Source organism: Siniperca chuatsi, linkage group LG2, assembly GCF_020085105.1.
Source record: "Siniperca chuatsi isolate FFG_IHB_CAS linkage group LG2, ASM2008510v1, whole genome shotgun sequence".
Taxonomy (NCBI): Eukaryota; Metazoa; Chordata; class Actinopteri; order Centrarchiformes; family Sinipercidae; genus Siniperca; species Siniperca chuatsi.
The window spans coordinates 21,475,565-21,487,482 of record NC_058043.1 but is presented as its reverse complement, the minus strand read 5'-3'; the positions used below and the strand labels follow the sequence as shown (position 1 = coordinate 21,487,482).

The 11,918-nt window shown below is 40.3% G+C and overlaps 1 protein-coding gene across 2 annotated transcripts; it reads right to left on the bottom strand.

The window, feature by feature from the left end:
• Window positions 1–2,381: 2,381 nt before the first annotated feature.
• LOC122868149 (adenosine receptor A1-like) lies at window positions 2,382–10,690 on the bottom strand. Of its 2 annotated transcripts, none has more exons than XM_044179861.1 (3): window positions 8,563–10,690; window positions 4,839–5,154; window positions 2,382–4,699 (listed from the first exon to the last, which is right to left on the bottom strand). In XM_044179861.1, exons 1-3 carry the CDS (start codon window positions 8,901–8,903, stop codon window positions 4,319–4,321), a joined length of 1,038 nt encoding a protein of 345 aa, XP_044035796.1. In that variant the 5' UTR covers window positions 8,904–10,690; the 3' UTR covers window positions 2,382–4,318. The 2 variants fall into 2 exon arrangements, with proteins under 2 accessions (XP_044035796.1, XP_044035803.1); XM_044179868.1 differs by having other exon boundaries at window positions 4,860–5,154; window positions 8,563–10,682.
• Between the last annotated feature and the right edge of the window lie 1,228 nt (window positions 10,691–11,918).

The window sequence follows — 11,918 nt, the reverse complement described above, 5'->3', positions numbered from 1 at the left end:
GTTTTGTGTTGCTGTCTGAGGAAAGTCTATCTCTTGATTGGGCAAAGTCATTCTTACACCATGTACATACTGTATACATGTAATATGTGTACACACAAAAATAATGCTTTTGTGAAAAACCTATAACCTTAAAATGGCTGACTTCCAAGTATGAACTCCAATTTAAAAGTGACTGGGTCTTTTGTAGCCTGAGACACTTATACCACCCTCTCAACACCCCAAACCCATTCAAAACCCTCAAAAATAGTTTGTGTTTAAGATGAAAGCAAGAGTTATTCTTGGGTCTGTAAAGATGAAATTACTGTGATCTTTTTATCTGACACTGACAACTGACAATCTACATGTGTTACATATCCATTAAATCTATATTCTCCAATAGTAGATCACAGGAAAATTTGCTAACATGCAGCGGTGGAAACATATTTAGATGACAGGTTAAAGGACATTACACTCATTTTTGCTATCTTTTCTTCTACATCTAGTAGTACACAGACCTGAACTATTTTGTGTATGAAGCTCTAACATGTAAGTAAAGAAAAATGTTATCTTGCTTTAAGATTTAAACTTCCCACAGCCCTGTGCTGCCTTATATGTTGTTTCACTACTGGGTAATAACCAGCAGAGTGCAGCACTGACCACTTTCACTAGATGCAAGTGTGAAAGATGCCACCCATATTTTACAACAAGCCATAGCAAGATCATGTACATAGAGAGAGCAGTGAGACTGTAGATCTCTGGCTGCAGTTCATGCTGGGTAGATTTTCACCTCTGTGAAAGTAACACCTCTCTCTGTGCTGCTGTTTGGCTGTCTGTGTCAACTCCACCCTAACTCTATGAGACATGCCTGGGGAATCCAGTTGGGAGGTGGATCCACAGCTAAAGGCTTTACAGAGTGTAGGGGGACATTATCTTTGACCCCAGAAAGAGCTGGAATCCATTCTCTATTTATTGGGTAGATATGTCCAACAGACACTGTGTATGCCTTTAAGTGTCTGCGTTTCCATTCAAAAATACCTTAACCAAGGGGCTTCATTTAGAATAACACTCCTCATGGATATATGGCAAAAAATACATACAAACTGCACACATGCAGAAGATTAATGACCTCAAAGAGACTTATCATACAATGAAGCTTTGGTTTGCTATTATATAAACAGACTAATTATCATTCCATAACTTTTTGTCTTACAAACCTGATAGTCTTGCTATAATGAGAGCACTTTGGTAATGGTAAAGACACAAGTTGTTCCCAAATGAATGAGATTCTTGCACCTCTTTCACAGCAGACATTTTGACTTCTCATAGCAGCAAAATCATAGGTGGAACTAATAACATTAACAATGGCTCTGTTCCGGTAAGTAATGCAATGCAGTGCAGCAATTAATTTATTATTAGTGACAAGTCAAAATGACTGCTGTGAAAAAGGTTTGTTCAATTTAATTTCACTCCAGATTTTTCCCCTAGTTGAACTGAAAAGTTTTATAAAAACAAACCAAAAAAAACCCCATAGATCTTTTGATGTCAATTTATAAAATTAAATGTGAAAGAATTAAATACTGGACAGTGACCTATGTGTTTGTATCAAACAGTATGTCATATGCTTTGCAGATTGTGAAGCCCTCTGGGACAAATCTGTGATCTCAGGCTATATAAATAAACTTGACCTGACCTGACCTGTCTGTATGAGTGTGTGCATTCACAGAAAGAGTGAGAGAAAGAGAGTTACCTGTGATTAACTTCTGTTTAATATCAAAACTACTTGATAACACCTGTCATCAAATTATTTGTGGTTAGCATCCATGATAAAAGCAACTTTATTTTCTTTCTCTTGTGTTTGATGTAAGTGTATTTTCCAACAGCACAGCAGTTAACGCCAACTGCATTGACATAATGTACACATTCAGCTGAGATTAAGAGTCCACTTCCTGTGTTTTGACTCAATCTATTGACCTGTTTATTCACTTGTTCCTTCATAATTAGTGATTGACAAAACAGCTCACCATATTAGCACGTACTGCTGTACAATATCTTAATTATAGACTTTCTTTTGATTTTGTTAAAGTATATCTTATCTTGGATTCCCTAATTTTTCTACAATCAAAAATGCATGCTATCATCATAATTGATGATAGTAATGAAATTTGCTATAATATTTTCTATCTTATCAACTTTTGCACATAACAGCTTTAAAAGCATTTCACATGAGTACAATGTGAGAGAAGAATCATCATCATTTGTAACATTATTACAAAACAGTACACTTGTCTGATGGAGACGTGTGTGTGTGTGTGTGTGTGTGTGTGTGTGTGTGTGTGTGTGTGTGTGTGTACTGTATATGTAACACACAGTGCCATAGTAGGTTAAGACAGAGATCAATAGGGTCATATTAACAGGCCTGTTTATTGGATGGGAAAGTTTCAGGGTGGCCTTGATGTTGACCTTGGCAGAGATGTAAACTCTTGATGAGTTCCTCAGCTGCACTCTCCTTCTGGTTCCCTTGTAAACAGAATAATCCCCCTTACCCTGTCCCACCTCACCCCTGGACTCCTACACCGTCATAACCTCCTCGCTTATACGCACATGAGCCCGCTTTCTGCCGAGTGACAGAAGATCGATGTGTGCACACAAAAAATGGCCTCCCACCACTGATGGCTTTAGCCTTGACGCAGAGAAGCATGGGGAGAATGTGAGACTCTATTTCTGTCGTACAGCTTAGAGTGCATTTTGATGCTTCCGCCTGCTAATGCACATACAGCATTATGAATTTAAATCAGGGTTTACCATATGCTGTTACATTTTTTGCTTACTCTCCTGTTTCCATTTATCTATGTCAAAAAAAGAGAAGCTTGGAGGGTGGATTTCCCAATCTGTTCACTCAATCAACAGCTGTAAGAGGACGTGTCAGAGATAAACAGCTGTTTGCTCAACAAGGAGAATTTTATACAGTATATTTCATTAACATTTACACATATATTAGTTACATACAGTACATATTATTATTAAGTGTCAGCAGTCTCATCTCAACATGTATCTGTCATGTCAAATGACACTCATTTTAAAGGGCAACACTGGTTAGTATAAGTCAGCCCTGTAACAAAATAATGACAGTGAAGATATGATGATGCTACATTACCTACTTCATCACAAAGAATCTGGGAAAGGGCCTGGTGATACATGTACAGTAGAGGTACATAATAGGGTTAAAATGATTATCATCCAGGTAAAATGAAGTTTATTGGATGGAGGAGCTCCAACATTCTTTAGATTCACAGTCCTCCATTTAAAAAACAGATGTAGCTACAGTTATATAGTTAATTATTGGTAGCTCCATGGTTTTTACCTGGAGCTACCAATATGTGCATGTTCACATATATTTAATGAAGAGCATTATGTTATTTGTCTTCAAGCATGTATGCTGTTTTCCGCTACAACTATTGGCTAATATTAATCATTCTGTCAATCAGATGGTCTCAGAAATGTAAAAAAAACATGTAACCTTCACATGCGCTGGATTGTACCACACAACTGTAAAGGCCATGAGTCTAATAACTTTAGCATAGTTGGTAAACCAGAGGTTCATTGCACCAAAGACGCTGGGTTCTAATTCCTAGTGAGCCAATTTTACATTTTTTTCATCCATGCAGCCAGCATACAGTACATCCTGTGTCCTAGTCCATCTCAAAGTCCCAAGCTGGTTGCGCAAACTTCCTGCTTGCCCACTCCTGGTTTACCAGATTCACACTATTAACACAATGCCTTAGTTCCTCTTCATTACATATTCTGTCCTTAAGGCCACAGAACTAAGCATGTAAATGTTGCACATAATACGATGCTTAACTATTTGACATTATTCACATGAAGAGGGCTATAAGTTTTAGTTCAGATCAAAAATACAATACAGCATACATTACTATTGTACTGCATGTGCTCCAGATATATCCTTACTGATTCAAGTTCAACAGGTCGGTGTTGAAACTGATGACAAGCTCCTTATCCCATACGACATCATCATCATTTTGTCAGACAGTGGAGAAATAAACAATCAGTCTTAATCAAATCAAAGTCTGATTTAGGATGTTTATCCTGTCTCCATGCTGATTTGTCATCCTGTGGTCTTAGAGTGTGTTGGATAGAGGAAATCAGTCAGTCCACGATGGAGGTCCCTCATTTCTTTCATCCCTCTGGCATCCTTCAATGCCATTAAGATCGTTTTGACCAGTAATCCCTCAAGCATGAAAATAAAGCCAGTCTTTTCCATTCTGTGAACCAGTGGAGTGAAACTTAACAGTTACACAGCAATCCAATTAGTTGCCAAAGGTCACACATCATCATCATCATCATTCTGCCTCAGCCTCCTCTCATGACTCTGTCCTCTCTGGCTCCCTCTTTGAGGAAGCCGACCGACTGGATCCTGACAAAGCACATACAGTTTCCAGATTTTCCGGAATGCTGTGCGGAACTTCTTGATGCGGAAAGCATAAACGATGGGGTTGACGGCCGAGTTGCCGTGGGTGAGGATGATGGCGATGTACATGAGGAACACTGGCTTATCACAGGCAGGGCAAAACAGGGTGATGCAGTTGAGGATGTGAAGCGGGAGCCAGCTGACTGCGAAGAGGAAAAGAACAAGGGCGAGCGACTTGGCTAGCTTGAGCTCCTTGCCAAAGTAACGGCTGGGGTCGGTGTGACTAGCTGTCACCTACAGAGAGATACAGGAGAAGATCGTCAACATATAAATTGAGCGTTAAGCTAATCAGTTCACACTGAGTCTGTTTTAATAGCAAAATTATTGTCTTTTGATTGCTGCATGTCAAACAAAGTGACCAAATTCATCTTACACAAGTAGAGGAAGTCCTCACCTTCTTGTTGAGCTGCTTGTGGATCATGTAGAAAATCTCGACATAGATGGCCAGCATGAGGAGTAGTGGGGGCAGCACCCAGCCAAAGAAGTTGAAATATACCATGTAGTCCATGCTGATGACTGTCTCAAACTGACACGTCACCAAGAGGTCATCAGTGATCAGGGAGCCATTGTCACGGAGACGCTGCAGATTATTCCAGCCCAACATGGGTGTGAGGCCCACTATGATTGACACCAGCCAACACAATAACACGGCCGTGCCAGCTCGCCGAGGGGTCACCACCCGCTTGTAGCTATGACAACAAGGGAGAAGATAAAGTGTTGAGAAAAAAATCTGTGGACAGACACAGCATGACTGTGTGTGTGCCTTGTTTTATTTTCCATGATACTATTTTGCAAAATGAATATCATATTTCAATCAGCAAGTGCTTTTACTACCAATTTATATGCTTTATTGTATTGATGTCAACCCTTGAAACAAAACTGTTACACTGTGACACCTTACAAATAAATAAATAATATGCAAAATAACAGGAAAATCTTGTTTTTAATTCAGTCCAATGCAACATCTAAATCACTCACTTACAACAAATACTCCCTTTGTGAAGCTAATGTTACATTTTTTTAGCAATTGTTTTGCTTCACCTCTTAAGGTGAGATTATGTAACTTTTGTTGAACAGTATCCACTGTTGCCACTGTTGCCAAGTGACAATTATAGGATAATGGTAAATGCCAAACATAGCACAACAGTAGTAAAAGCAGAGAAGTGTGATAAAGTCAACAAACTGGCTTGGTAATGTCTGTTATAGAACTATCTGGCGATATCTAGCTAAAGGTAGTTAGATAAATTTTGCAACCATAAGCTACTGGTCATACCAGACCAAGTAAGGCTGTAGCTGCAAACCCCTCGGGTGTGTTGAATTGAGCAGTGATGCGTGCAGGGGTTTTTTTTCCTATGAATTGAACGTGTGAGGTTGTTGTATTAGATTGAATTTTATTATAAACTGTTCTGGTTATTTTATCCTGTAATTCCCACTTCTGTTGGATCTCTGTGTGGGACGGCAGCAGGTGATGTAGAATTTATCTCTCTTTCCTGGAAATATTGTGAAACAAATCCAACATCATGCAGACACAAGGCAGGACATATTGTATCTGCTGTTCAGAAGAGGAAAACTGAGGGAATTGTTGTGGGAACAAACTGTCTCCAGTTCTTTGGTATCTTAATGGGATGTGGGTTGTCCTGTGTCTTCCACACAGCAGTCTGCTATTGGACATGTAATGAATTAGTCATTGTCAAACTGACTTGAAAGTTTCCTGTGGTGGCTTGTCTACTTCCACCTTTATTTCTAAAGAGTAAGTGCTGACTCAATCGGACGAAAGTGGTGGGTAAACAATCTCAACAGCTCATTCTTACTCTCACACTCTCTTGCACATGTGAAGCACATTTTTTTCTCTCTTTTTATCGCACCTGCTCCCTGGCTAACCTCGCTAACGCTGACACAAACACACACAGAGATATTTGCCGGAGCCAAACTGTCAAATTTTCCTCTTCTTTTTTTTTTTTTTGCTTTCTCTCAGTTGCCTTTCACTCTCTGTCACATAAAGCACATGCACACTCAGGAGTTCAGCCAGGGTGAGACTGACACAACACAAGACGAATGACGAATGAATACTCAAAAGATGTTTAAAGAGACCTTGCCTACAGTGGGTCTTCCCATATGTGACGACTTGTACTTACAGGTATAACTCTCTGCACAGCTGCTCGTAAAGCTCGGCTGATTGTCTGCATACAGATCAGCTGTCTGTCTGCCAAAAACTTGACTTTCTTGAATTGACTGTCCTCCATGTATCGCTACTTTCCTGTGGGATTTCCATCCTCGTCTCCCACCTGCAAATCCTATCCTTCAGCTAAGCACACTAGCAATTCTTGGGACATTTTCAAATCTCAGACACACCACCCTTATCATGACAGTGTGCTTCCAAACCACCTCGGCTATAAAAAGCAATCAGTGCCTGTTAGACTGTGTAGAGTCTCAGGGATGGTTTAGGGAGGGGGACTTCTGGCTCACGTAATCACTCACCACGAGACAGTAAAACAAAATTCACTGGTGTTTGAAATCTGACCTTGTCCGGATGGGAGGATCATGGCTAAAATTGGATCAACAGCGAGATGAGAGTAAATTTTCTCAGAGTTGTGACTCTATAAAATCTGCTTCTTTTTTTGCTTTTTGCTTTTTTTCTGCTGCTGATGCCAATCCTGATGAGATATATTGTATGACCTGATACAAAATTACACAATTACAATTATAATCATTACAATACAATATTTTACATGATATGTGAAGTTGTCCTGTTTATCCTGTTTTGAAGTTGAAATCTGAGATATTTACTTTCACGATTACCTTGTATTGTCACTACAGCAGTACACAATTTCACCACTGTGTGATGAAAAGGGCTGAGAAATCCTGCAGCACACTGATAAATAACAGTTAAGCCTATAACATTGAGATAATACTACACAATATATTTTTTTATTGTTCCTGTGTAGTGTCACTGCAACCTGTGTTAATGTCCTCTGATTAACAGAGTGTGTGTGCATGTTTTTATGTGTGTGTTGGTTGCCAGCTTGAGAAATTATGCAATCCATCAGCCAGCCACCATGAGCCTATTGACCAATCATGCATTCTCTGCCAGGCTCGTCCAGGCTTATTGTTAAATTAGTCAAATTAAAGTGGAAACTTGAGTTTTCAGTAAAAAGGTGGGTGAGGTGAGACAAGAGGACTGCAAACTGATGATTCACAAGTTGAACGTCTCTGTTAGCATGCAACAGAAATGCCAGTTTACCATCAAGTTAGTTATTAACAAACCATAAAGGAATAAAGAAAGAAGTGCAACATGAATGACCTCCACATGCTTGTTGTACATGCTCAGCTCAGGCTGGAGAACAACTCGCTTCCCAACAGCTTTCAAAGTGTCAAATGGGCCTGGACCTTTCTTTGGACCTCGAGCATCCCAATGTAAATCCTAAATATGTAAATAGAATAAATCTTTTTGGTACACCAAGATAATCTTTACTATATACTTCCAGAAAATAATCTAAAGGCAATACTATAGCTTAATTGTTTTTAGAGGAAAAATATTTAACATCACAACATATTTAAGTTCATACTAGCAGAGTCAGACCATGTATGTTTGTGTTATTTATTTATTATGAAAAATTGGCAGATTTTTGTCCTTCTTTCTACCCCTTTTTGATCATGATATGTGTAACTTTCAGTTTACAGCTTATATTCTGGGTAAAATTATGTGTTGCAAGTGTACACTTGTCTATGTCTAAGTGGTTGTAAAATGAATAAATAATGAATTAATAAGTCTGAATATCATTTTAATTTATATTAAAATCAGGTGATAAGATGTCATAGCCTTAAAAATAACTTATCACTGACACACTGTAGTAGGCTATCTCCTGTAAAGATATTACAGATATGTCAAAGGTTGCTGTAAACGAATTCAAATGATTACTATCAACTTTACACTAGCCTACATATTATAGCCCTTTCTGGTTGGAGCTGACATGAAAATCCTGCATGGCACTGTAACTGTAACCGCTCTGGTTGGTGCCCTTGGTCCGAGCAGACACAAAGGCTTCTGTAAATGAGACAATATATTGAAAACTAGAAAAATTCACCTTTGTTCCTACCTCATGGGTATTTTGACTCTTAGATAGCGGTCGATGGCGATGGCCAGCAGCGCCAGGATTGAACTTTGCGTGAGGACGAGCACTGTGCAGGCGACCAGCAAGCAGCTGTAAAAGTGCGTCTTGACTCCGATGCTGATGGTTATGGCGAGGGGGATGACAAGAGCTCCGACCGCAATGTCAGCCAAGGCCAGGGAGACGATGAAACAAAACGTGGTGTCTCTCAGAGCCCGGTTAATACGCACAGCCCAGACCACCATCACGTTACCTATGACCGACGACAGGGCGATGACCACCTCCATCCCGATATAGAGGGCTTTAGTTTGAGGCAGATCCGAAGGCATGTTCACGGAAGCTGGAGGAGTGTGCGCTCAGCGGAGAGCCTTCAGCCTGAACACGTCGAGAGAGTTCCCAGTTTGAGTTTGTGGGCACCGACTGAGACACCCTGACATGTTTTATGTCCCCGCAGGGGCAGAGGTAGTGTCTGTTGCTCTGAATTATTTTAGGATCCGGTCCAGGGCATCGAGCTGTGTGCCAGACGCTGAACTTGGTCTCCATACGGCCGATTCTGAGAATGAAGTGGTCCCTGCAGTCCTCCTGGCGGAGGGACAGGACGGACGCGGGATACTGAATGAGTCACAAGCAGGTTCCCAAATCGCGGATTAACAGTTTGCTCAATGTCAGGCATGTGTCAAAGGTCGGGTTTATAAACAGAATTAGTCCTAAATAGGGTAATTTCCTACTGAAACTGAGTCATTTTAATAATTGCGCCATTAGCCACTCCATTTTATCGCCTTTATTTGGAAATGGTGTATTTGGCTCCAGGCAGGCAAATGTTTATTTTCCTAGGAAATAATCCAAGTTTAGACATGGTGACAGTCATAGAGAGTCATAGAGAGCTCAAATTATTTGCCTGTTAAACCCCCCTTTTCCTCATCCTGCTAAATCACGTGTGTGACTGAAAGCTCGCCCTCTATGGGAGTGGAAACACTGAGTCCTGAGGAGAATATCAAACATTAATTCATATGGCAAGTATATCCTATAGACATTGTCAAAGATACACTAATTTAATGCAATGCAAATCGCACTTACATTTCCACATGCTTTCATCATTTAGACAAAACTACTTATTCCGACCACTAGGCTCCAAAAATGTGAGAATAAAGGGGGATTTACCCACCACTACTGTATATCCCTGATGTTTTTCCTCATTATGACTGTAGTTACAGGCTGAAATGAAGAGTGGGTGAAAAGTATAAGCCTGTGATGCTTTGACATTCTGGAGAGGATGCACAGAAAGAAAGCTGGATGAAGACAAATGGGCACATGCTTTCTGTTGGAGGGAGACAATAAAACAATACTGGACAACATCAGCTTGGTATCAGTGGAAAACAGCAGGACTCAGCTGCAAGACAGATGCACACAAAGAAACCTATATAGAGGCAAATGAGACTCATAAACAAGTTGCATAAAGGCGGGTGACTGCATAGGAAGCATGGACACTGTTCACACAGATACAATACAGGTAGTGCCTTCATCTGCATTGTATTTGATTTCAAATGGGACTGTAGTTTTGAGACGCACTTACCATCTTCTCCAGTCGAAGTGGCAAAAATATACAGATCAACACTCTCACAACCTGTTCATAGATAGAAAAGGTCTTGACTACAGTGAAGGTCTTTCCCCTGAGAATGATTTATGTCTGTCTCCGTCCTCAATCACTCATTTGTCTGTAACTCCTCTCTGACTTTCATCAAGCCTGCAAGATCATCTCCACTGATGTGAATGGGACACTCAACTTATGAGCCAAATTCACTCTTAAATACTTTCCTAGTTTTTAGGAACCTCTTGCTGATAAGTAAGTACTAAAATTCATTCCTGAGCTGTAAAGAATTCAGAAATAATGAGCAGGTGCCTGAAATCTTTTGGCTTTTTGACATAAGAATGTGCAATTTAAGGTGTACTCACACTTTTTTACAATCAAATGGGCAAGAAGTTTGCTGAATTGGTGGTGAAAAAAGCCTCATGTGTACTCATTATAACCCAACTGTCTACTCTTTTTTTCTCTCTGTAGGGATCCATTTATTTATCATGTATTGTTTTAATAATTTTTTTCAAAAGTTTGGAATTGCTTAAAGAATTGAGATTTTCCATGAAAACTCGTGCTTTTATTCATCAAATAAGTTGTAAAATGAAAATAATACATAGTCAAGACATTGACAATTGAAGTTAGAAATGATCATTTCCACTTGTACTTGCTGAAAAATCCTTCATTTGCAGCAACAACCTTGCAGATCTCTGGCATTCGGGCTGTCAATTTGTCGAGGTCGTAGAAAAGGTTTCAGTCGTAGTCATCTGGACACATTCACAATTGAGAATGACTTCTGGATGGGAGCCGAAACGTCTTGATTCTGAAAACAGTGTCCAGATGACTACGACTGAAACCTTTTCTACGATAGAACACTCCTGGACGAATGAGGGACTACACCGTCTCAATTTGTTGAGGTAATCTTCAGAAATGTCACCCCAAGCTTCCTAAAGTACCTCCCATAAGTTTGACGGGCACTTTGTTCGAACCATACAGTCAAGCTGCTCCCACAACAGCTCCATAGGGTTAAGATCTGGGGACTGCGCTGACCAATCCATTACAGAGAGAATACCAGCTGGCTGCTTCTTTCCTAAGTAGGTTTTACATAATTTGCAGAAATGTTTTGGGTCATTGTCTTGTTGCTGGACAAAACTGACTCCAGTCAAGCGCTGTCTACATGGTGCATGGCATTGAAAAATGGAGTGATAGCCTTCTTTGTTCAATATGCCTTTTACTTTGTGCAAATTCCCAACTTTCCCAGCACCAAAGCACCCCCAGACCATCACATTGCCTCCACCATGCTTGACAGATGGCATCCAGCACTCCTCCAGCATCTTTTCATGGGTTCTGCGCCTCACAAAAGTTCTTCTGTGTGAGCCGAATACCTCAAACTTGAATTCATCTGTCCAACACTTTTCAACACTTTTCTCCAGTCATCCTCCACCAATTTCTGTGTTCTTTTGTCCATTTTAGTCCCTTTTATTAGCCAGTGTCAGATATGGCTTCTTCTTTGCAACTCTGCCTAGAAGGCCAGCATCACACAGTCACCCTCTTAATGGTTGATGATGACACTGGTGTTTTGCGGGTACTGTTTAATAAACCTGCCAGCTGAGGACCTGTGAAGCGCCTGTTTGTCAGACTAGAGACGTATTTATCCTCCTGGACAGTAGTGCACCGGGGCTTCCTACTTCTTTTCCTGTCCTGGATAGAGCCAGTTTGTGCTGTTCTGTGAAGTGTATAGTGCAAACCCTTGTACAATATCTTTAGTTTC

Coding starts and splice junctions, on each gene's coding strand:
- LOC122868149 (XM_044179861.1), bottom strand. CDS start 8,903: ATGCCTTCGGATCTGCCTCAAACTAAAGCCCTCTATATCGGGATGGAG. Junction 5,155..8,562: donor AGAGTCAAAATACCCATGAG/GTAGGAACAAAG, acceptor TTGTTGTCATAG/CTACAAGCGGGTGGTGACCC. Junction 4,700..4,838: donor TGAGGACTTCCTCTACTTGT/GTAAGATGAATT, acceptor ATCTCTCTGTAG/GTGACAGCTAGTCACACCGA.